Below are 26,074 nucleotides of genomic sequence, written 5' to 3' on the forward strand. Positions count from 1 at the left end.
AGAGCAATAAGAAGAAGAAAAAGAATACATACTATCACCTTGCCTGGTCATTATTAAGCAGGATGGCAAAGTCTGAGCACTATCTCTCCTTTGTCAGCAACGCTGGCTGGTGGTGTCATATTCAAATAAAGACAGAGTAGATCACCTGCTTAGCAGTGCCTTGTGGCTTATGAACTCTTTAATCTGCCTGACACTGAGCACTTACTGGCTCCCAAGTCTCCAGTGTTAGGATTTCTGGGGTTACCTGCTTTATGGATTACTCAAGGGAGACTTTGAAAATCAGTCTTCACTTACATCCCTGTTCATTATCTTGACTTCTTGCCGGGTCCTTTCTATTGCAAGGGAAGACAAAAAGACACCTTCTGTGCTCCTCAAAGAAAAAGACCTGATGTGATGCTTAAAAATCTGGGGTCTCTGTCCTCTACAACTCATCTGGATATTCTTAACCCTAATGTTCTGTTCTTGCATCTGACTTGCTTTTCAAGTAGGAAAAAAATCAATTGATAAGAAGTGACATGTCACCCTTGGTAACAAGAGATGATGCCCATATTTTTCTGCTAAACTAGACCCTTCACTGAAATGGGCCTGGCTGGAGTTCTGCACCACAACCAGTCCCATAAAGGGCCACTGTCCGAGCGTAAAGCTCTGAGTCATTCATCCTCTGCCCTTGTGTTCTGAAGGCGCACGGCATTTGTCAGGAAGTTGGTGAGATTTCATAGATGTTCTTCTTGTGACCTTGGAATCCCAGAGAATCCTGCAAGTCTAAGCCAGCCAGAACTGGAAAGGCATCGGGGTGGACCCTTCATCCTCTGACATCAGTGCAACCCCTGAAATCCATACTTACTGGTCAGCATACCATGGGCAAGTGCAGCTTTAAGTGGATTTTGATGGTAATAGTCATGTGAGTGTAAGCTGGCTAATGCCCTCTCCAGGCCTTAGTTTTCTTCTTTGGAATATGAAGGGCTGTGTTAGATGACCGTCCATACTTCAGTGACTCTTCACTCAGGATGAGGTGAGTGTCTAGCCATGGACCATGGAGGGAGGGGAGCAAGAGACTTGGGACAGTATGTTTCTCTTTGTTTATTTTCAATCATCTAGTTTTCTTTGATTGGGGTTAGATAATATACATTTCATACATCCAAAAGCACGGCAGCCCTTTAATCTAAAGGCCTTAGAAAGGTAAGTCTCTACAAGTTCAGAAAGTAAACTCTTGCTAAGCTATTTACAAAAAAAGAAATTCGATAAGCCAAAACCATCTGGAGAAAGAACTCTCCAAATTTGGGACATTCTTCCTATTTTGAAGACATGCACTGTTAACAGAATGAGAAGTGATGAGGGGTACAGCTCCAAGGCACAGTCAACTCCCTGATGAGCTCCCAAAAGCTAGGAGGGAAGGGCAAGGTTATAAGTCACTCAGAGCAATCTTGCCCCAGGCTTTTACGACATACTAGGAGTCTGCGTAATTGACACTGAGCTCTTAAAAGCCCTGCCTGGCTCTCCCATATCATCTCACAACTGTCACTGACCATGGCCTGGGCATCCACACAGGCCTGCATGATCTGACCCTCAGCAGCTTCCCCAAACTCGTCTCCTGCCGCTTCCTGTGGCCAGAGCAACAGGAGCCATTGCAGGCTGCTTCTGGTTCCTTGGACTCAATTAGGCAAAACAGCCTTTGCACATGCTCTTCCATCTGCCTGGATATTTGTTTCCGCCCCCTGTCAGATGAAAGCTTACTCATCTCATGGTTCTGGCATAAGTGAGATTTCCTCAAAGAAGCCTTTCTTGACACTTCGTTCCTCCTCTCTCCTTTTATGGTTCCCCTTTGATGCACAAGTCTAAGGAGTTAGTTGTAAACTGTGTTTAGCATCTTCCTTCTCTATTTACATCATACTTTCTATGAAGACAGAAACTCTATCTGCCTGTGCTCCTGCAGCTAGCTCCCTGTCTGGCATGTGGTGGAGGCTTAGTATGAAGGAATGGAGGAAGGAATGATCTGAGGTCAACCTTACTGACACCTAAGAAAGGGCAATACTAGAAAAGTCTTTGGAGTTCTCTGTTTCTCCACAGGCACCTCAGGAGATACCAGCTGAGTGAAGGTACGTGTCAATGGCTTCAGTCCAGAGCATCAGAAAATAGTGCATGTGATACATGTGAAATCTAGAAAAATGGCACTGATGAACCTACTTGCTGGGAAGGAATGGAGACACGGATGTGGAGAGTGGACTTGTGGGCACAGCAGGGGAGGAAGAGGGTGGGACGAGTTGAGAAGTGGCATTGACATATATACACCATCATGTGTAAAACAGATAACTAGTGAGAAGCTGCTATACCACACGGGGAAGCGAGCCTGACCAAGAAGGGTGAGATGGGAGCAGGGAGGGAGTTTCAGGAGGGAGAGGACATATATAAACATAATTATGATTGATTGGGGCTATTGTACAGCAGAAACCAACACAACATTGTAAAGCAATTTTCCTTCAATTAAAAAAGAAAAGTAGATAGTACACATGGAAAGGTCTAGAGATGGCCCCAGCCAGCCCTGAGAAAACATACACAACTGAGGTCAGAGAAGCAAAGGGACCTTTCCCCAGGATTCCTTTTTCCTTAAGCTAGTTAATGGCAGTGATAGGACTAGAATCCAGCTCTCCAGTCAGCCCATCCTCCTCTCTCCAGGTCCAGCAGACACTTACCAACCACTTCTGAGGGCCTCATTACACAGAGGGGAGAAGAGGGCCCTTTGTGCCTTTGGATACTCCATACCGTCTCTCAATTTGGAGCAATCTCCCCAAGCCTGAGCCATCTTTCTCCACACATCCAGAAAACAACACATTTAAGTGCAGCTGCAAGTCAATGGGGCTGGATACCCAGGGGCAACCAACAGAAGCAAAAAACCACTTCTGTCTGGAGCAAAAGGATTAAAGAAGGTCAAATGCTAAAGAGCAAGAATAACACCATATTGTCAGGGGCAGCTGGAAGGGGCCACTACAATGGAAAAGTCAGAACTGACTAGCAGTTGGGAAAATCGGATTCTCTTTCAAACATCACTGTACTTACAGCAAGGAGATGGCCCAGTGAGTCTAATACCATTCAATCTTTATTCTACAAAGGATTTTTAGTTTGACCAAATCCCACTTCTGTTTTATTTTGGGATCCTGGCATCATAATGGCATCATTGTACTTCACATTTCAATCTTTGTAATTACTATGAAGGGAGATTGAATTCTTTTGTATCCGATGCCCACAAAACTAAATTTCAATCGCTTTCCATTTAAAAAAGCCAGAAGTGTCTTTAAACATTGGTGTTTGAGCCAAAAAACTAAGTCCTCAGGTCAGAACTCAAGAACAGTAAAATGTTCATCTTCCAAAAGCTCTTGATTAATATAGTCCTACTGATTTTTAAGGTAAATATCAAGGTTTGTACAAATTTGTAACAATTTTTTTAAAAAACTCTTAATCTCAAGAACATCTCACCAAGGCCTTAACTGCACTTCCAGGAAGGGTGACAGATGAGCTCTTAACCCCCTCAGATTTCCCCAAGGACCCTGGAGGAGGCAAGTTACCCAGTAATACAGAAAGGGAAGAGAGTAGAGGGAGGGAGAAAAACACATGCACGCCAAAAAAAAAAAAAAAAAAAAGTCCCCTTAAAAAAAAATGAGCATTTAAAGTGCTTGTCAGCCGGCTCCCTGACAAAGACAGTAGTGTATTCATAGCCATTTGCATAAATGCTGCCGGTGAGTTCACCATGGCTGCTAGCGCTAATGGTACATAAAGTAATTTAGTCACTTCTCCCAGCATTCTATGTCAGAATGATGAGCACCGGCACTTTGCCTTGTTGCATATTAGATCATTAGATAATAAAGTGTTAGCGCATGCAAGCTGGCAGGGTCCCCACACTACAGCTTTGTGAGGGCACTGCTTTTTGCAACAGGGGGCAAAAAATAGAGAAACGGATGCCACGTGTGGCCTTACATTCAAATAAACACAACTTGAAATCTCAGAAGAACAATGATAATATACCCTGCAAGCCCTTCGAAGATCCCTAGCACACAGTCCCCAGGAATTTGCCCAAGTGATGGGGAGATCGGAAGGGCACAGGAGCCAGGGCTGTGCATTTTACCTTCCCTGGGGTCAGCTCAGGGTCTTTGACCCCAAGTCTACGTTTTTTTCAAAAATCAGAATCCTGAGAGCAGTTAGGTTCTGGGGCTGCCTCTCTCCACAGCTATACATCTTCCCTAACACTACTGCTTAAAGAGAAAACCTCACTGGCCTAAACTCTCTCATAAATAACCAGCCAAAGAAAATCTCAGTATTTATGAATGAAGGCAAAAAATAGGAGGGAGCGCAATTACCATGAGCTACAACGTGCCAGGATTCACCCTCTCTGGACCACACAGGAGTCTATGAAATAAATTTGCCTTTGTCAGCTCTCTTACTTGAAATACAGGGACAGTTATTTGAGCATGGAGGTTTGTGAGTCTGTGGGTCACACAGGGAAGACGGCATGAATGTAAAGTGTGGTCTCTATTTCTCTTATATGCAGAAAGGTGAGCCACGAAAGAGAACTTTCTTCCAACTGCCTGACAAGCAGGATATAAAAAGAGATGTGCAGAATAGCTCAAAATAATTCAGGCTACCTGTAAATGAGATGGTAGGGAGCCCAGAATGAGGGAAAACAAGGCTCTTGCAAGTCACCTAGGAGGTGAAAACAGCACACGCAGTCTCACTGTGGGGCAGCTCTGTGAGGTGGAGGTAGCAGAGGCAGGGGCTGACGAGGGGGTATGGCTCTGTGAGTCAGTTTCAAATTGGATTGTTTAATAGCAAGATAAAGTATTACTATACCCTCAAGTCGACGTGAATTAGCATCAAAGTCCACTCCCACACAGCATCATGAAGAAGCCCAAAGTCACTCTCTGCTGAGTAGATATTTATGTGTCAGCTTGAAGTGTCTAAATGAGTGGGTGGTTATGTGTGGTTGGTTGATTCATTCTGCAGAGAAGCAGATTTCCACGTTACTGTCATTACTGAGAACCTCAAGGTGTCTGCCTTTTTATTCTTCTGGGTAGAAATGAAGTCAGGTTTTGGTGAGAGGGAGGCCCTCTAGCTGAAGGAGATAGGACACACTCAGGTCCCAGAGATGGTTAACCATGAATACACAGTGAAATGTCATTATTTCTTGAGTAATATGCTAAGAATATGGTCATCTGTGGACTGGTCACCTGCAGCAGAGGAATAAAATGCTGTCTTTAAAACTTAGAGTATAAACGGTAGCCCAACTGAAACATTAATATGTCCACCTAGAAGGGAGAACGTTCCAGCTGGAAGATAGCGTACAGACATTTTGATCCAGAAATCTCAAACTGTGAGCTTCTGGCTGTCTTCTACCTAAGTGACTTTTTTCCCCTGTCCTCCCTTCAGGGGCTAAAACACTTGTAATTTGTTACCAACAATTAAAAATTGAGAGAGTTTTACTTCTGGTCAGACTGGAACATCTGGCCCACCTGGGCTCTCCCTGCCCTTGATGACAACTGCCTGGGGCTTGGGTCGGCAGAGCATGAACTTGCCCTTCTTCCGCAGTCTCCACCCAGCCAACTTCCCCTCTGTATGTGACCTGCCCCCACCCAAGGCACATTTTTTTTTGTTTACCCCCCAGAGATCATCACCTTCACTTTGCCGAGAAAGAAACTAAGGATCCTCAAAGGTAAGCTGACTTGTCCAAGGTCACACAGAGGCTAGAAGTGAAGCTCGGAACTGATTTAGGTTTCAAGGCTCTTTCTCTACCATGCCATGATGTAAAATAATGTTCCTGACCTCCAAGCCCTAGAGGTGTCCTGGCTAGTGAGTTTGTTTTGCGGGTTTTTTGGTGAAGGGATGATTTGCAAGGTGTCATATCCTCTCCCACCAGCTTCCCAAGGGCAGGAATGGGAACCTGGGTGTGGTCTGCACATGGAGCACATTTTAGAACTATGAACCCATGACTGTCAGATACCAAACTGACAGTCAAGTCAGTTCCCAGACAGGACAGTAACTAACGATTAGAGCTGGAAACAAGACTTTGGCTTTTAAGCCACTGTTGTCCAAATTGTATCCACTGAGTATTTACCTATTTTTTCCTTCTTCCTTTAAACTCAATATCTCTAATCATACAAAGTCTGAAGTGACTCCAAGGGTATAAAAATGGCAATATTACTATAAAGTGAGGATCCAAATAATTTTAAGTACAGAAATGGAGCTAGGAATGTGATCATGAGCAGGTGTTTCAAATGGCCTCCTGCAAAAAGTAATATCCATCCATCCCAGCACTAATGAAACCATAAAGAAGCAGCTTTTGAAAGATGATGGTTTACTTTAAAAAGACTGTAAAACTCGATGTGGTATAGAATCCCTTCTAAGAGTGTTCCATCTGGCTAATTAATAAAAAGTAAAGATTGTGTATTCCTTAGGCACACACACACACACACACACACACACAAACAGGCATACACGATGACAGTAGCGTGTCTATTAAATTGAGATGCTGGCAGAGAAAGGAGTTTTCTACCCTATGAACTAGATCGTGGACAGTTCGTGGTCCATCAAAAAATCAGGCAATCAGCTGGTACTTTGTGTGGTAGTGTTTTCAAGAGAATTCTGATGACCTAGCAAACTGAAAGTGAAATGGGGAAAATAAGTGAAGAGTTTAACTTGAGGAGATTGGAGAAAACCTAGCACAGTGACTGGTATCCAGTTGAAACTCAGTCGCAGTTTTTTGGGTGGATTGATGGATGGATGAAAAATGGATGGATAAATAAAGGATGACTGGAATGGATAGATAGAGGATGGATGATGATGGATGGGTAGATGTGTTGATGAATGGATGGATGATGAACAGATGGATACACTATATATATATATATACAGGTAGCTCAGAAACATTTGGACATACGCTCAGTCCAGCCTATTATTCCTTGGAGTGGCATTCACTTTGTTTCAAATTTTTGTCTGGTTTCCTCCAGACCTCTCAAAGGTACAACTAACTAGCCATAAAATAAAGGCAAATATGATTTCTCCCCACCAAAATCTGCCTACATAAAGCAGTCTGCATCATGTGGTGATGAGGGGTGGGGCATGCACAGGGCACATAAATGGAAGGAACATTTAGTTTGGAATTTATATGCAAAAAGAAACACATCCAACCAAGACTTTGGAACCTTATCTCCAAATGAAGTTAAATGTATGGTCACAGACACATACCATTAGGATTGTAAAGAAAGTGAAGCTCATTATACAACCAGGTCAACCACAAACTCAAAATACTCAAAATCTCAAAAAACTCAAAATCAGGATTTTTGTTGCCTGCTTTGGCCTTTCACTGTTTTTAAAATCAAGTGGCAGTTTAAAATAAAGCAGTGGTCCAATCTCCCTCTGTCTTTCCACCATAAGGAAGGAAATGTCAGCCATTTCCAGGGTAGGGACCTGTGCAACAAGAAAGCCTGGGCCTCTGAGATATCTTCCTGTATTGAAATACTCAGCATCAACACTGTTCAACATGACATTTGAAATTTGAAAAGGGGTAGAAAAGATGGTGGCGTTGGAAGAAAGAAACCAAATAAATGCACAGTTAAAGTAGCAATGACAACCAATGAAAATGATTCGCCTACCATGTTCCAGATAAGAGGGCGTACCTTCCGAGGGGTCAAGCCTCCGAGCCCTCCGCCCATGCTTTGAGTTATTATGGACAAACATATTATCAGAGACTGCCAGGACATGGCCATCCACATTGACTGTCGTAGACACCACGACCTGGAGACAGAAGAGAGAAATGAATGAACATTTTAATATAAAAGCACGGAGGGTAATAAACTCAAGTTAAATAAATAACAGCTGGGAGCTGCAGAAAATTGCATAGCTATTTCACATAATAACTGGTGCTTATGCTGTACAAGTCTAACAAGAGGAGCTATTGATGAGTGGGTCTTTGGCATGGAACGCTTTTGATGCAGTTTTAAGTAAAATTGCACAGTTTATAGTTATACAGCAGAAGGTACACTGTTAACCATAATTTTAACAAGAGGATCTTTATTAGCATATTTTTTTTTACACAAGGGTGGTTGTGTTTCACCTAAATTACCCTTCAGTTTAGACACTGAAGCAGATATCACAGTTGATCATGCAAATAAAAATCTTTTGAATCTTTAAAATATTCCCCCCACCATCACTGTGTCAGGGTTAAGAGGAGAGAGAAATGAAAAAGAGGGGTTTCAGTGAGAGCTGGGATGCATTTTTCTCTCCTGGGTGTCTTTTTGGGGTTTCTTGTACTTTTTTCTACCCACATTAGTTTAGTTAAGCAGACATCAGACCAAAGCCCCCCTCACCACCATCACCACCACTACCCAAAAATCTTTGCTAATTAAGAGTCTTAGAGCTGTGTTTCAAGGCCAAAAAAAAAGAAGCCTTGGCCCAAGGTACAACCAGATACCCTGGCGGTCCCATAAACTGATTGGAGTTTGCCAGAAGGGACCCAGGCAAAGGTATTTTCTCAGAGAACTTTGACTAAAACAATGAGAAGAAATGACCTACACTTCTCCTTATATTAAATGGGAAAGAGGATTAAAACTGAAACCCACAGAGATATGTTTATTCATGCGACCTCTTACAACCAAATATAATAATTGTCTGTAATTGCAGCTTCAGCGCCCACCTCATGCTTTGACATGGGAAACAGCAATCAGCCGGCTCCCGTTTAATCCACCTATTATGTTGACTAATTAACTTTGCTCGACAGTTTATTTCTTCCTCCATTATCAGCCCCTGTCAGCCGCAAGCACCCTGCAGCATAGGGGGAACCTCAGGCTCTTTGATTGATCACCGATAGATTGACATGCAGATTAATTTAATTAGAATCACCTCACTTGAGAAATGAAAGACAATGGCAAGAGGGCTAATAGATCTGCTCTCATAATGAGGCAAACCTCCAGAGCCAAGGCTGAGGATTTCTGATTTATTTTTGCTCAATTCCCCAGTTGCTTGGGAAGACTCGCGCTTTAATTGTTCTTGGTTTTGGTGCTTTAATTGTTCTTGGTTTCGAGAGGCATTAGCCCCTGAAGAGGTGAAACGCTTTACAAGGATTGGCACATACTGAGGCCCCAGCTTCTGAGAAGCCTTTTCTCCAAGTTGGGGAAAGGGAACTCTGCCTTCTAGAGTCTTGGGAAATGAGTACTCTGATTTCATCACCTGAGTTGGGCAGAGGGGAAAATGCAGGGCCTGTGAACTGTAAGCCCTGCCTGGAAAAGCAACCCCACTCCCAACCCTGCAGACCCCCACCAATGGATGCCACACTTAAAAGTTCCACTGTCTCCACCTCTTTGACCTCAAAGCATCCTGGTTAAACACAGCAGATTCCCTGCCCCTTTGCCTCCAGGATGGCAACACAATTTTTCTGTTTTCCTTCTGGGCCCTCCCTTCTGCAGACTCGAGGCCCTTCTCCCCCACACCAAGAGGGTCTAGACTTCCTCAGACCCAGGAAGTGGGGTCCCACTCTGGGGTCTCCCAGGGATGACTGTTGGGGGGGCTCCCATGGGGTCCCCTCCATTCTCCCTCGGGGTCCTCATCAAGATCCAACCCCAAGCAGGACTCGGATCCGCACCTGATTTTAGTTTTCACTTCTATTTTACTAAAATGCAAAGTAAACAATTAAGAGAGTCCATTTAGGGACTCAGCGTGTTCTCCTTAGTCATTGTGATATCCAAAATTCCAGCCAGGGCAAGTCATTCGTGGAAGGACACAGTCAGTTCTAAGCAGCAGTTTGCAAAGTGGTTTTTCTCTTTCTTCATGATTGACCAACCAGATGCGACGGCTGGAGGCTCTGTGTGTGCCTCATCAATTATAGGTTAATTTAGAAGGAAGAGAAGGAGAAAGACTAAGAGGGAGAGGAGAAGAAAATTATCTATTCTTCTATTTTCGAAAAGTACTATGAGTGGCGGCAGACTCTATATTATTTAAAGCAACAGAAATTCATTTTTCTTTTCAGTTTAGGTGATGACTTCGTGGGACATTTACAATTATGTAACGGAGCTGGGTCTTTCAAAGAATTTTTGATTTACTACAAGACCACAATTGAGTGGTCACTGGAGTCGTTAGCTGAAGAAACTATAAAAGGAATGACAAACGGTATCTGTTTCCAGTGTCAGGAAATACAGAAAGTGGTTATTCTAGACGTCTGTCTTAAGAAAAAAAAAAAAAAGCAATGACAATCCAACATGCACCTGTAAGTCAGACTGCTACAGGCTTAAAATATTCAGTATCGTTTAAAGACACTGTCATCTAATTCCTACGTTGAACAAAAACTGAAAACGGTTAGGAAAGAAAACTACACCCCATATGCCTTTCTTTTCTTGGCAAGAGAGGGTTTACCAAGGCCACATGTGTGATAGGATTATTTCATTGAAAGACCAATTATAATTGGAGAAAGATGATACCGAGAATTCTCATGCCTTTAAATTTCTAGAAAATAAACACCTTATATGTTCCTCAAAACTCATAACACCATACATTTTAACATCCTTACCCCAAAATAATTTCTCTCATTTCAATTTGAAATGATTAGAATATAGTTAAATAAAATAAATGCTGCAATTAATCTACAGATCAACTTATAAATACACACACACACACACACACACACACACACACACATATATATATATATAAAATCCTGAAATGCAAAGGGAGCACTGAAAAATCCTTTAAAAATAAGCCTATACTGGGAGGGAAAAGGGCCTTCACAGTTTAAACACAAGATTAATGAGGTGCTGACATGTTCATGCAGGCAAGGGGACAGGCAAGCCTGCCAAATCTTCAACCTTCCCAAATTTTGTCAACAAAACTCAGCTTGAATTTGGGACAGATAAACATGGAAAATGATTTTACATTTGGACTTGACCATCCCTTCCCTTTTCTACCTTCTTCCTCACTCTGCTGACCCAGGATAAAATGAGGAACAGGTATATTTAGAATTTTATGATATCTGTTATCATTAACATAGTCTAGAATTATACTAAGACAGTAACCACACATTTGGCTATTTAAATTTAAACTAATTAAATACAATTTAAAATTCCATTGTTCCTGAATTTCCATAGCCATATTTCAAGTGGTCACTAGTCACATGTGGCTGGAGGCTACTATACTGGACAAGGCAGATACAGAACACTGTCTTCACTGAAGAATGTTCTATTGGACAGGGCTGCTGTACAATGATTTTGAAATAAATTGTTCCAATTTATTTGTGAGGATACCCAATTTATTTCTCCTGAAATAAGTATTAAACTTAGGCATGTTTAGGGTTATATATATGTATTATCATTGTATTTTGGGGGAAGTAAAACTCTATCTGGGGAAGGAGCATGGCTTTTCAGTATAGCAATCCACAGACATGCTGATGAATACTCAGTGTGTTCCATGGTATTTTCTGTTTGTGTCCAATTCTCCAAGTGACAATATTCAATGTTAAGGAATAAAAAGGCCACAACTATACACAGACTTTGAAGATTTTGCAATGAAGTTTTCAATTTCTTGGCTCATTACAATGGTTCACAATTTGCTATCTTATATCCTAGATCTAAATAGACCTAAATGTTACTATTTTTACTACCTCCCCAATCTATTTAGAACTAAAATTCAAAACAAAACTTATGACTTTTGACTCTCAAGCTTTCCTAGCTGATGTGACTTTGGCCAAGTAACTTAACCTCTCTAAGCCCCTGTGTCCCTGACTCTCAAATGGAAATGTTAATAGTACCTAACTCATAAGGTCACTGTGAGGCTTACATTATTTAAAGTGGTTAGTATGGTTTCCAGTTCTCATAGAGCAAATGTTAGCAGTGCTAGCAGAGTTGTTGCTTTGTTGGTGATTTCATCAACAAGTTCAAGAACCTGTGTTGGGCTGATAATCTGAAGCATCTTATTTGCTATAAAGAGGACCCAGCATAAATTGTTATTTTCAATACAAGGATACAGAAATTATTTCTTCTACATTCACTTTTTATTAGTTTAACAATGAAATCTTACAAATTTAAAGACCTTCATGTTCACGACATTTAATTATATAATTTAGACCCTTGTGAATTGCAAATTTCATGGTTTCTGTACTTTTGCTTTTTATAAACCTTCTGCCTATTAGCCTTTTACATTCTAAACTTGAAATGAAATGAAACCTTATTGCTCTGAAATCAGCTTGTAAATTTTTCTGCATTTTATCAATGCCAGTATATTTTTCCTAATATGTCATTTTAATGAAGGATTCTCTAGGAATTTTGTTATTGGTTATCATTTCCTTGCTATCATTCTTTAGACTGTCCCTCTTCCCTTCTGATCAAGCAGGAGATGCTGTATGTCCCAACTATATTCTCTCAAATTGATGAAGCATAATCTGTCTCATGAGCAGATTTTCAAAAAGACATAGGCAGCTAAATTCAGTGATGAGTGGCAGATCACATTAACAAAAGCAGCAGCTCATGTGGAAGAAGGGGTTAGGACATAGGCCACCAAAAGTTGAAATCTATATCTTTAAACATTTCTAGGGGGACGATTAAGTCATAAAAATATTTTCGGTATTTAAATTTAGAATATCTTGGTAAGAAGTACCTCTCTCTAAAATATAACATCTTCAGCAATTTAATTTTAAATAACAATTTAAAAATTATAAATCTTGGTTTTTAAGGTTTACATATGATAACTCAGTGTAAGGAAATTAGTGCTAAAGTTGGTCTATTTCACAGCTTCCTTACCTCTGCGTTTAGCTTATTCTATGTTTGCGTTAATTCAGAGCCCTTAATAAAGGTAGGAAATGCACTGACCTGAAGTACATAAAATTAAAAGGCATTAAGAAGCATTCCTGGAGAAGGCAATGGCACCCCACTCCAGTACTCTTGCCTGGAAAATCCCATGGATGGTGGAGCCTGGTAGGCTGCAGTCCATGGGGTCACTAAGAGTTGGACACGACTGAGCGACTTCACTTTCACTTTCCACTTTCATGCATTGGAGAAGGAAATGGCAACCCACTCCAGTGTTCTTGCCTGGAGAATCCCAGGGACGGGGGAGCCTGGTGGGCTGCCGTCTATGGGGTTGCACAGAGTCGGACATGACTGAAGTGACTTAGCAGCAGCAGCAGCAAGAAACATCCCACGGAATAGCACTCAGCAATCAAAAGGAATAAACTATTGATACATCTGAATGAATCTCCAGAGAATTATGTCAGGTGAAAAAAGCCAGTATCAAAAGGCTACATACTGCATATTATGAGCTGAATTGTGTCCCCCTCAAAATTCACATGTTGAAGTGCTAACCCTAGAACTTAAGAACACAACTGTATTTGCAGATGGAGCCTTTGAAGAGGTAATTAAGTTTAAAATGAGGTTGTTAAGGTTGGTCCTAATCTAATCTTACTGATATCCTTACAAGGAAAGGAAATTTGGACACACAAGAGTCTTCAGGCAAAGAAAAAAGACCATGTGAGGATGTAGCGAGAAGGTAGCCATCCGCAAGCCAACAAAACCAAGCCTGCCAACACCCTGATCCAGAACTTCCAGCCTCCAGGATTTTGGAAAATACATTCTGGGCCTGTGGTATTTTGTTACAGCAGTCGTAGCAAACTAGTACACTGCATGATTCTATTTACTACTTCTTGATATAACAACAATTTAGAAATGAAGAACAGAGAAGTGGTTGGCAGAGATTAGGGGCAGAGGGAAGATGGATGTGGAGGCTACATAAGGCCGGCATCTTTGCAGTGATGAAAACGTCTAATATCTTGACTGTGGGGTGACAGATACACAGACCTACACATGACAAAATAGTATAGCACTAAAATATACACATGGATGAGTACAAGCAAAACTAGAGACATGTGAATAAGATGAGTGGATTGCATCAATGTTTATATCCTGTATGAATACTGTATGTCATGTCTGACTCTTTGCAACCCCATGGACTGTAGCCCACCAGGCTCCTCTGTCCATGAAATTCTCCAGGCAAGAATACTGGAATGGGTTGCCATTCCCTTCTCCAGGGAGTCTTCCTGACCCAGAGATTGAACCTGGGTCTCCTGTGTTGCAAGCGGATTCTTTACCATCTGAGCAATAGAACACTCTAATACTGATCAATAATTTTGCAAAATATCACTATTAGGGGAAACTGAATAAAGGATACACAGGATCCCTCTGAATAATTTTGTACAACTGCATGTGATTTAACCATCATAGTAATTAAAAAATTCAACTAAATAAAAGGCATCAGCAACCAGAATGTCCAACAGATGGATAAATAAACAAACTGGTAATCCACAAAATGGAGGATGATGCAGCAATAAAAAGAAATGTGCTATCAAGGCACAAAAAGACATGAAGGAAACTTAAATGCAGATTGCTAAATGAAAAAAGCAAACCTGTAAAGACTATATACTTCATCATTCCAACTATATGACGTTTTGGAAAAGGGATAACTATGGAGACAGTGGGAAGACCAGTGGTTGCCAGGAGTTTGGGAAGAGGGAAGAAGAGATGAATAGGCAGAGCACAGAGGAACCGGTGGGGGAGGATGGAGATGAAACCATTCTAAACAGCACTGTAATGGTAGACACATATCACGAATCTGTATAAACCCACAGAATGTATAACACAGTGAGTCCTAGGGTAAACTATGGAAATTAATAATAGTATATCAATACTGACACATCAGTTGTAACACATGTATCACACTAATGCAAGATGTTAATAAGGGAAACTGCATAAGGGGCATTAAGGAAGTATACATGAACTCTCTGCACTTTCCCTTCATTTTTCTGTAAGCCTAAAACTTCCCTACAAAATAAAGTCTACTGGGTCCAACTTCTACCCTCTGCTTCACACAGCCCACATTCTACACCCAACCTATCAACTGAACTACCCTTTACAGGCTCCTCCAATGAGTTCCAAGAGACCCAAGAAATCGGCCAATCTAGTGGCTCCCAACTACGCGCTTTCTAATGTAGCACTGGGGACAACCCTGCAAAAAAGGGTACCCTAATTCATCCATAGGAAGGATGCATACTATAACATGCAGTAACTTGCCTTTGTTGATATGGGATCATATCAGTTCCATGTGGAAACACAGTAATCTCATGCACATGAGAAGCTCAAAATTGTCAGTTTCCATGGCTTTGACTAATTTTAAAATAGAGAGTGTGACTCTTATTCAATAAATGCAATTAAGTTGGAAGATATGTCACCACAAGAGGTTCATAAGAGAAAATGAAAAAGGAGACCTCAGTAGTTATGATACTGCGAATTTATCCAATTCCTCCTTTTCAGTTCAGTTCACTCACTCAGGCGTGTCTGACAGCTTGGAAAACTGAGACCCAAGAGGCTTAAAAACTTCAAGGCCACAGGATGAATTAAGAGCAAAGGCAAAGTTGAAGGGAAACTTCAGGCTCTAGGTCCACTTCTGGCCTCTCAATCCTTGCTCCTGGCTTAGGTCCTCTTTCCCCTAACTGTCTCTTCCAGTACACATCGCTGTCTGTTTGACTGACTACACTTTAGGCATTATCTACATAAAAATGGTCTGCAGCAGTTGGGTCTTCATTAACTTTGTCCTTTAAAATCTCCTTGGCTGATATGGAAAGAGATATTCTCTGAAACCAGCTTGATTGCAAGTTTCTATCTGGTTGAAAGATCCCAAATAACTCATTAAAAATTATGGAGGACGCATGAACCTACAGGATGTAACAGAGTGGAACTGCAGGAGTGAGGGACTGAGGAGCTGAATTAAATCCACTCTCTGAGCCTCAAGACAAAAATCTCTCTTCTTTTAACAGTAAGATAAGAATGGACACTTCTAAATCCTTGGATTCCTCAGCTTCTGTCTCCTGAACTGTGACACATTGTAGACATAAAAACTCATCATTGATCTGAACTTAGTTTCTCTCTCTGTGGATCAGGATACTTTTGATGCCTTTTAATGTTGTTGTTGGCATTTAACTGGTGCTCCATTTATGTGTTCCCATTGGCCATTTTAAGTAGCAGTGAGCCCAAGTATACATAACTGCCATGCATGCTTTCTGCTTATGGGACCATGGTACACGGACATGGAAACTGGAAGCAAGAAAACAGCATATAGTCGTCAGTTCAGATCCCGGGGTCAGATAGTGCTGAGTGCGAACCCCGACTCCATCACTCACTAGTCTGTAACCTTAGATAAGTCATTTAATCATAGGAATAGGTGTCAGGCATCATTTTATGTACTGGAGAAGCAGCAATGACAGAGTATGTGCCCATCAAGAGCTTAGTCTCTGTCCAGAATAAAAAAGAGTTTTTAGACAATAAATAGATAAACAATGAAAGCAAATTTCAGAAGGTAAAAAGTTCCAAGAAGAAAATAAAATGAGGAAGGGGGCGAAGCCCAGGCAGGAACTACTTTTAAGCGGATGATTAGGAAGACCTCTCTAAGGAGGTGACATTTTTGCTGAAATCTGACTAATAAGAAGTAACCAGCCATTCAATGATGTGGCAGAAGAACTTCCAGGGGCACAGGATAACAAGTGCAAAAATCCTGAGGAAGGAATGAGTTTAGTACATTTGGTGAAGAAAAATGACGGAAGAGAAGGAAGGTCAATGTGCTCATTTGGAGCAAAGTAAACAAGGGAAAGAGGGTGGAAAAACAAATAAAATTATACATGCAAAACACTTAGTACAAGGTCTCACACATAGTAAGAGCTCTGTAAGTTACAACCTAAAAAGTGGAAGAATATAAGAATACCTCTGGGTTGGCAAGTCTCAGTAAGTACCATGCATCCTCAGATCCAATATCCACTGGGCAACACTGATCAAACCAAACACTTCTATGTCTATCCTTTAATATATTTTACATTTTTTTCAATAGCAACTGTACTTAATGTAGGAATTTATTTCCTCTAAGTGCAGAGCTACCACTCATCAAATCCTAGTCATAAGGATTCCTTTTCAGTGATGCATATTTTCTGCCAAGGCCCAGCATAAGGCTCATGCCAAGATACATATTTGCCCAATAAGCCGTAATGGTTTAATATATCAGGTTGAAAATCCACCATTTGTATTTACCATGTTATGTGAATTAATCCTGTATTCTGAAACTATCATTAGAGCTGCTTTCAGTATAATTAATCAGCATGGTGCATCTTGAAATTATTCTGTAGGAAGAGAGTGATTGCGGCTCAGGCCCCTAACATTCTGTTGGTAAAGAATTTAATTGCAAGATGTGCTGTTTGTCAAAACAATATAAGACGGGGGTGGGGAACGGTGGGAGAGAAATAAAAGGGTTGAGAACGTTTCCTTCTTTCTTTAAGTGCCTTTAAAAGCAGACCGAAACTGCAGAGAATGGGCATATATTTTAAGAATCCTCTAATCATACCCTGTGGGCTTCTGAATAAATAAGAAGGATTCTCCAAAATTTATAGAATTCACCAAAGAAGGGGGGAAGGCAGAGGGTTGCCTTTTAATGTCATTAACTACGTCATCATTTTTGAAAGACCACACATTTTTGGTGGGAATTTGGGAAGAAAAACCTGATAGTTTCTCCTCATATTTCTTACCCCACCCCCATTCCCAATGATGAGTAAGCAAAAGAAAATTGTTCATCTCAGATAAACACGAGACAAACGTGAATTTTGGGCTTGCTGCTCTGTCTGCTCAGAAAATTCTTCTGGCTCTTCTCAAAATGACTTATTCTTATCCATTAGCTCTGAGCTTAAGAGTTCCCTCCTCGAAAGTTTCCTTGGTCACCTGCTTTTAAAGTATGTTCCCATCCCCCATCCCACACTGGTGTTCTCTCTCATAATACCCTGCTTCACTTCCTTAAAGCAATAATTGAAATTTTTATTATATTTTATTTTATATAAATTTATTTCTTTTAATTGGAGGCTAGTTACTTTACAATATTGTATTGGTTTTGACAGTGTAGCAACTGAAGGTCACTGTTCCCCATATAACTATCTTTTCTTCTTGGACAGTACAACTAGACATTTTCAGGCCTCTCTGTGGTCATACATGGCTGTGTGACAGACTTCTAGCCAGTAGAATGTGGGCAGATTTGACAAGAATCATTTCTAAGACGAGGTTTTTAAGCCCACAAGCCCCTCCATGCACTCTTTACCCTTCAGCTGGATGTATGGAGACAATAAGGTTCTAGGGGGTGGTGGAGACTACTTCACATACAAGAGCTACTCCCCACCAGGAACACTTGCCTTGTACCATTATGTTAGGGATAAACAACCTTCTGTTGAAGGTGATCCGTTAAATCTTCTTTGGTCTGTTTGTTACAGCAGCTACTATTATCCTAACTAATAGATGCCAACTAGAATTTAAGTTTCACTAGAGCAGACACTCCATCTTTCCTGTTCTTATCACAATATACTCACCACCTACCAGGTCAATAAATACTACTGAGAGCAGGCATGCATGCATAAACAAGCATATCTTACACTCATGTTCACATGTAGTTACAGATCTAACATTTATACACAGATACAGATGTACAGCCTATGGAAAACTTTGTTAAAGCAATAAGATGAATTTGGAAATTTACTTCCCAGTTTTCCAGGTATTACGGTATCTACTGTGATGATAGCTTGTACCCAGTTCTTGTTCCTCCCCTCGCCTCCCTGCTCTGCCAGCCCCAACAAGGGAAGCTATTGATAAGGATTTAAATCTTAAGCTCGAATTGTCTAGCTCCCGTCAGTTAAAAACCAGACCCGTGACATGGTTTTAACACACTCCTTTGACATTAGCATCTTTTTAGTGTCAAGATGAAGAAACAGGCTCATTTAGTCACAGGGAAATTCTCCCCGTCAGGAGAGAGAGCTGTCTCCATCAACCGCCTTCCCTCCTGCTCTCTTTCTCCCGTCATCCCCACACCCACAGAACTGAATGAAGCCTGTATCCACTGTTGTATTTAAGCAAGTTTGTTACCCTAACCACAGCCTGGGGATTTCAAAAGAAAACATCAATTATAAGCTTAAAAATAAAAAGATTGTACTAAATTCTCTACAAGGCTTATTCCATACTGCCTGAAACTATGAATACAGCCGAGCTCTGCAGAAAGTGATGAATTTCTCAAAAATGCTAAGGTCACACTAATTGATATGACCTGTGTAATTAAGCAGTCTCTGTTTACACACCAGAAGCTCAGCTGCTGTGAGGCTGAGTTTGCTTGACAGAATGTCTTTACGTGTCAAGAGATCAACAACCTTTCTTATGTCCTCCTCAGTCACCTACACAGGCCCCTGATTGCTGTTCAGAGGAGACGCACCCTGGCCTGGCTGCATGAAGATCAGTGGGCCTGGGGAGCGGGACAAGAGAGAAAGTGGCATCCCTAACAGGTAGGGGGAGCCCACTGGACAGGCAGGAGGGCATGCCTTCCCTCAGACATCTCTGGGCCTTGGGTTTTCAGTGTCACTGGGAAAAGCCACATTGAGATGTAAAGAGGGGAAGGGAGTCTTCTCATGCCAACATGACTCTCTCTCACTCCCCTCAGAGGCAACAGTGACATCAAAATATTTGAAACCAGCTTTCCAATTAGCGTACTATGAGAAAAATGAGGGAAATCATATGTTTGCTCATGGGAAACCTTCCACCAGTGCTTCTAGGGCTCATCTCTGCCAGCCAGCACAGCTGCACAGAAACTCATCCTCCCCCTTTTGGTTTAGTTCTAAGAGCTGGGAACGTCAATATGATTTCCAAATGAGTGCTCCGAGCCATCAGGGGTGCCTGGATTCAGGCTTCATTTGTTGAAGGGTCTTTCTTGCCCTGGAGAACTGGCCAAAACCTCTACCAATTAGGTGAAGCTCAGGCAGTCTTCGGAGCAATAACCTCTTTCTCTAAAGTTCACATGAGTAAACACTGACCAGCACTGTGGCTATAATCAGAAACAGTGCTCGAGTTTTTCCCCTTCTGCACAACTCCACATTCTGCGTGATGGATATATTGGAATCCCAGTGTTCTTCAGGCAGCTGGCGTCCTTAGGTTCTACTCAGAGCAAACACCCTTTTGAACACTGTTCCTTGACTTCCCTGGGATTCTAATACTATTCGCAGGTACTCACTGGGCTCTCAGATGTAGAGAGACCTCCTTACTGCCTCACTACGTATCTGCCTAAAGGCTATGGACAAGTTCTTTACTGTTGCACCACATTAGAGAACATCTGGGTCAGATTGACTGGGTTGAATCACTGCCTCGGGACTTAGTAGATGTGTGACTTTGGGCAAACTGCTTAACTTTCCTAAACTTCACGTACCTCATTTGTAAAGTGGAAGTAATTCCTATTTGCATGACCCTAATTCCTGTTTGGGTGTGAAGATAAATATGGTAACTCATATAAAATAGCACAAAACTGCTCACAAAAGGACACCATAATTGTCAGCTTCATCATCGTCATCATTACAGGCAATGTCCATAGATGTATATCAAGATACATACATGGACTCATACATTTATACATATAAATATGAATGCAGACCCAAATATAAATGGTCATCTCCCTAACACTTAATATGGTTAGAAATGAACCAAGACAAGGAACACAGGACGAAAAGCAAGCTTGAGGCAGAGGCCCACACAAAAAATGAGGCTGACAATGGTTTTTAGAGCACACTGAGTTGCAGTTGCTAGATACGTCCAACAATGCATAAGACCACGTGCTAACCGTGTAAAAGTGATGATTCATGAAATACGCAAATGTACACAAATACAAAACAAAATGTCAGTGCTCATTCTGCCACAGGCTCCCTCTTTCCTCTCCCAGTAAGTAGGAAGTCGGTGATAGGAATAAAGTGGGTTAAATTTGAGCTCCAATAAGGAATCTTTCATTGCTAATAGAGACAGAGCTCTTCTTTGACACAAAGACTGACTCGGTAGTGGTCAAGGTAGCAGCCCCTACTGGGAAAGGTCCACCTACTTTAGGATCAGTTGGGGAATACTGAGAAAGAGCACTGTCAAGGCTGGACCTTGTGTTGGGCAACTTTCAAGTGTAATCAAAGGGCGCGCTCTTTGGGACAGCGCACTGTCAGCAGGAGAGCATGCCGGAGGTCGTCAGGGAGAGGACTAAACCAGTGATTCCCAACCAGGGGCAATTCTGCATCCCCTTCCCCACGGGGGACGTTTGTCCACGTCTGGAGATATTTTAGTGTCTCTCATGACTGCAAGGGGTGGAGGATGGTTTCTCTACTGGTATCTGGTGGGTAAAGGCCAGTGATTCTGGCTAAATATCCTTTGACACACAGAACAAATCCACCTCCCTCCCAACAAAGGCTTATTCAGTCTAAAGTATCATTTCTGCCCAGGCTGAGATACCCTATGCTCAATTATTGGCCCAGCTTTAGGTTATAGCAAATATTTTCTTCAAAATCGTACATTTATTTTTTTTATTCTTTTTAAAGTTTATTTAATTGGAGGCTAATTACTTTACAATATTATATTGGTTCTGCCACATATTTTATCTTTTGCAAATCAGTTATGCTTTCAAAGTACTGTCCTTTGTGAAATAAAAAGAATCATCATTTTTACTCCATTTTACAGTAGAGGAAATTGAGGTTTTGCGGAAATCTAACTCATGCCTCCTTGTCTCAGTAGCCCTTCTACTCAACAAAGAATAACTACTTTGTCTGAAAAAATAAAGCTTTCTAGACACTCTCAAAAATAACAGACTGAATTGGTTCTCATCTCATCCAAAAGCTACATTCCTATAATTCAAAGCTTTCAGACATTTCACTAGCAGGTCCTGCAAGGGAAAATAAGGCCCCTGAAATCTTACACACACTCTCTTTAGATTCCCAACATTACTGAAGACCATCTCTAACTCTTCCACTCTGTGAAGCACAGCCAGGTCGATCCTAGTATTCATAAGGCATCATACATGTCTAGACACATTTATTATATGTTATGAATTGGTTCATGTCTGGACATGGCTTGTTCCTAACCCAAGCTTGGTCAAAGGAGATACATGGCCCATTTCAAGGCCAAGGTAAGTAACACAGTTTATATGAAACTCATTCTCACATTTTAAGACACTTAGCAACACATATTTAACAGCATCACATGTTGCACCAGCAAAGATGCTCCAACTCAACACAAAAATGTCCTGGGTAGGAATGAGAGCACCCAAGTCTGCCCACTTGGTCAGAAGCTCCCCAGGAAAGACATTTTCCAGGAAACTAGGCATCTAGGGGTTCTCCCCATTCATCTGTCAGGACAAAAGGTGGCAAGCCCAAATGATTTCCAGAACTTTTCAGAATCTCAGGGGCAGGGGTCTTCTTTTTACTGAATTTGTTCTTTCATGAGACTACTAAGTCCCACCTATTAAAAAAAATAATTATCTTGGAAACTAAGAGATCTTGACATCCAAAAATTAATGCCCAGAAATCATCCCTTCCCTTTCTCCCATCAGAGAATGTGCAGAGAAAATTTGTCCAGATCCTCTCAGAGATCCTATATTTCAATCTACACTTAAAGCAGACTAACTCCACCTAAGAACATACTTTAAACTCCCAAGATATTTTCACTGACAGACCACATGGGCATCCTAGATGGACGCATCATTACTCTGGTGAAGAAACTAACATTGACCAAATGAGTTAGTCATAAAATTAGATGGAGAGCAACATAAGGGTCTAGAACCTTGCTACTCCAAGTGTGGTCCATGGCTTTGCCCATCACTTGGGAGCTTGTTAGAAAGGTAGAATTTCAGGCCCACCACAGACCTCAATTAGCAGTTTAACAAGATCCCCAGAGGATTCTCGGCACTTTAGAGTTTGAGAAGCACGTACCTAGAATTTAGCAACCTTTCCTAAAGCCTAACCACCATTCTGTGTTTTGGAAGTTAACAAATGTATTTTCACATATTTTTCCTCTAGTAAATGTATAATTATATGAGGTTAACATACCACTAAAGCTTTAAATGGAGGCAGATCTGACTGACGCTTAAAAACATCTATATGGGCTGAACAAGGACATTTCTCAAACAGACTGAATGTCACCCATACTGCCCTACACCCTGCTTCTTCAGAGAGCCACTTTTAATAAGATAATTACTAATAATCTCCAAGATTGGAAAAGGAAAACAAGAGAAAGGAAGGAGGAAAGTGACGTAATTCCAAAACAGCACAAAGCTCCTATCGAGCAGTTTTCTACCTGTAGAACTTTAGGCAAAGACTTCATCATTTGTATGTGCTTCACTTAACCTGCAGTGGTTTAAGCTAGTGGTCCCCAACATTTTTGGCACCAGGTACGAGTTTCATGGAAAACAAATTTTCCATGGACAGGGTGAGGAGGGGGTGGTTTCAGGATGATTCAAACACATAGCATTTATTGTGCACTTTATTTCTATTATTATTATATCAGCTCCACCTCAGATCATCCAGCATTAGATCCTGGAGGTTGGGGAGCCCTGGTTTAAGCCTATGAATCCATTCGGGAAGCCAGACAAGGCTCAAAGGGTACCACTGTCTCAACCACTGAACGCAGGTGGCTCAGTCCTAATCCTTCTCTAATTAAAACAACAACTTATAGAGAAAAGACACCTAGGGACCGAAACTCACCTGCTTGTCACCTCTGGGAAAAAATTGATACAATGATACTCTGGATCTTCTCCACCTAAGACTTCTTTTACCCTCTCCTGATACTCATGTTATTATTCAGGTATAAGAACGACAAGACAGACCCACCTGGAATCTCCGCATGTCACGTGGGTTTCCCGCATTCTTTAGGCAATTTTGGTTACATTTGAGGAAGAATTTCAAGAAGAACCTGTGAAGAAACAAATTACCATGGTTAGCATTTCAGTCCTCCACAGAAGGGGAAAAAAAAAAAGTAGTAAGTCACTTCCGGGTTGTGCATTCTATTCTCTGGGCATTTTCTGAAACATTCAGAATGACGTTAGAGCCAGCCAGTATTTGGTTTAAAGCTTTAGTCTTCATTTCACACCCAAGTTAGATGTTCTATATGAAGAGAATGCTCTCCGTGGCGCCAACAGATCTCACAGAAGAATTAAGCCCCCAAGGAAGTATTTTCACTCATTGAGAGGCTAAGTCTTCCCTATAATTTAAGGCAGGTTCCAATTGGAGATAATTGCCTGAGAATTACTCATGGTCCCCAACAACAACATGTAATTTAAGCCCCGTAAATTCACAGATGATGAACCAGCAAAATACATGCTGGATGAATATAAGGACAAGGTAAACACTTTTTATCCGAGCATCTCCAAGTAAAACATTCTGATTAGGAGTGCTTATGAGAAGATTCCCATACTGACTAAAGTCCATTGATTTCTTGAACATGAAAGGGAAAGTGAAGTTGCTCGGTCGTGTCTGACTCTTTGTGACCCCATGGACTGCAGCCCGCCAGGCTCCTCTGTCCATGGGGATTCTCCAGGCGAGAATATTGGACTGGGTTGCCATTTCCTTCTCCAGGAGATCTTCCTGATCTAGAGATCAAACCTGGGTCTGCCTGCATCTTTACCCTTTGAGCCACCAGGGAAGCCCAAGTAAAGTATTCTGATTAGGAGTGCTTATGAGAAGATTCCCATACTGACTAAAGTCCACTGATTTCTTGAACATATCCCATATGTTTTCCTTATGTGCCAGCTATAAACAAAAGCTATTTGGGATGGAAGAAGGAATGTCCTGCTTCACAGCCACCTTGATCTCTGAATTGATTCCATAATGAGATCCATGGGTTTTACTGGCTAGGGTGACCAAAGGTCTCAATTTGCCAGGAACTATACTAGTTTACCGGAGAAGGCAATGGCACCCCACTCCAGTACTCTTGCCTGGAAAATCCCATGGACGGAGGAGCCTGGTAGGCTGCAGTCCGTGGGGTCACTAAGAGTCGGGCACGACTGAGCGACTTCACTTTCACTTTTCACTTTCATGCATTGGAGAAGGAAATGGCAACCCACTCCAGTGCTCTTGCCTGGAGAATCCCAGGGACAGAGGAGCCTGATGGGCTGCCGTCTGTGGGGTTGCACAGAGTCGGACACGACTGAAGTGACTTAGCAGAGCAGCAGCAGCAGCATACTAGTTTACACCAGCTGTACTATTGTAAGTGTGAATAGTTCAAACCAGTCAATCTCAAAGGAAATCAACCCTGAATATTCAGTGGAAGGACTGATGCTGAAACTGAAGGTCAAATACTTTGGCCACCTGATGCGAAGAGCCAACTCACTGGAAAAGACCCTGATGCTGGGGAAGATTGAAGGTAGAAGGAGAAGAGGGGATGACAGAGAATGAGATGGCTGGATGGCATCACTGATTCACTGCACATGAGTTTGAGCAAACTCTTGGAGATAGTGAAGGACAGGGAAGTCTGGAGTGTTGCAGTCCATGGGATCACAAGAGAGTCTGAGCTACTGAGCAACAACAACAAAATGAATAGTACGCACTTTAACTTTTAAAAGTGTCCTGCACTGGGTGATAAATTAGATGAGTTATTTCTACCTTTCTGTGAATCAGGAGAGTTATTTCTATATTTCTTAGGTGGGAGTTGTTGAAGTTCATCATGGAAAGGCAGCATGATCAAAAGTGTCCAATCAGGGCATTCTTGTTAGTTATCTACAATTAAACCTCTCAATCCACCTATTAATATGTTTGGGGAAAGAAGCATTTTAAAAGCTGCTGGAAGTTCTTCTTTCCTTTTTACTTTTAGGGATGTGGACTTCAGGCCCACTTTCCCAAAATATTACAATGCATTAAAATGTTGCTCAGTTAAATTCTCATAGGAATTTTCCTGTCATCACCTCTTTCCCCATTTCAAGTCTACACTGCAGTAAAATTCCTACTTCAATACACATAATTTGTGAGGAACTATCAAGCTGGGATGTCTGGATTTAGCTCTGAGTATAAAGTCTATCAACCAAATAGCACCTCTATAATGAGAGCACAGCACAGAGAAGCACCAATTTCAGCCAATTTCTGAAAACCAGACTAAGCGATGTCCCAACAGAATCTCTCTTCTCCCCGGTCTCTCAGACTCTGCCAAGAGGGAAGTATGGCATGGGAATAACTCTTTGAAGAGAGACAATGACTTTGTCAACCCCCAAA

At 41.5% G+C, this 26,074-nt stretch overlaps 1 protein-coding gene across 15 annotated transcripts in view; it reads right to left on the bottom strand.

Annotated features, from left to right (window-relative positions):
• Positions 1-26,074, bottom strand: part of EBF1 (EBF transcription factor 1) — a 429,773-nt gene that overhangs the window by 125,605 nt on the left and 278,094 nt on the right. For 10 of the 15 annotated variants that reach the window (XM_055560798.1, XM_055560708.1, XM_055560697.1 and 7 more), the window contains 2 exons: positions 23,702-23,783; positions 7,638-7,779 (listed from right to left, as the gene is read on the bottom strand). In XM_055560798.1, the coding sequence (XP_055416773.1) occupies positions 7,638-7,779; positions 23,702-23,783 (224 nt within the window). The remainder of the gene's footprint in view (positions 1-7,637; positions 7,780-23,701; positions 23,784-26,074) is intronic. The other 5 variants (XM_055560723.1, XM_055560715.1, XM_055560746.1 and 2 more) reach the window with 1 other exon arrangement.

The sequence above is a fragment of the Bubalus kerabau genome, chromosome 1 (genome assembly GCF_029407905.1).
Source record: "Bubalus kerabau isolate K-KA32 ecotype Philippines breed swamp buffalo chromosome 1, PCC_UOA_SB_1v2, whole genome shotgun sequence".
Taxonomy (NCBI): Eukaryota; Metazoa; Chordata; class Mammalia; order Artiodactyla; family Bovidae; genus Bubalus; species Bubalus kerabau.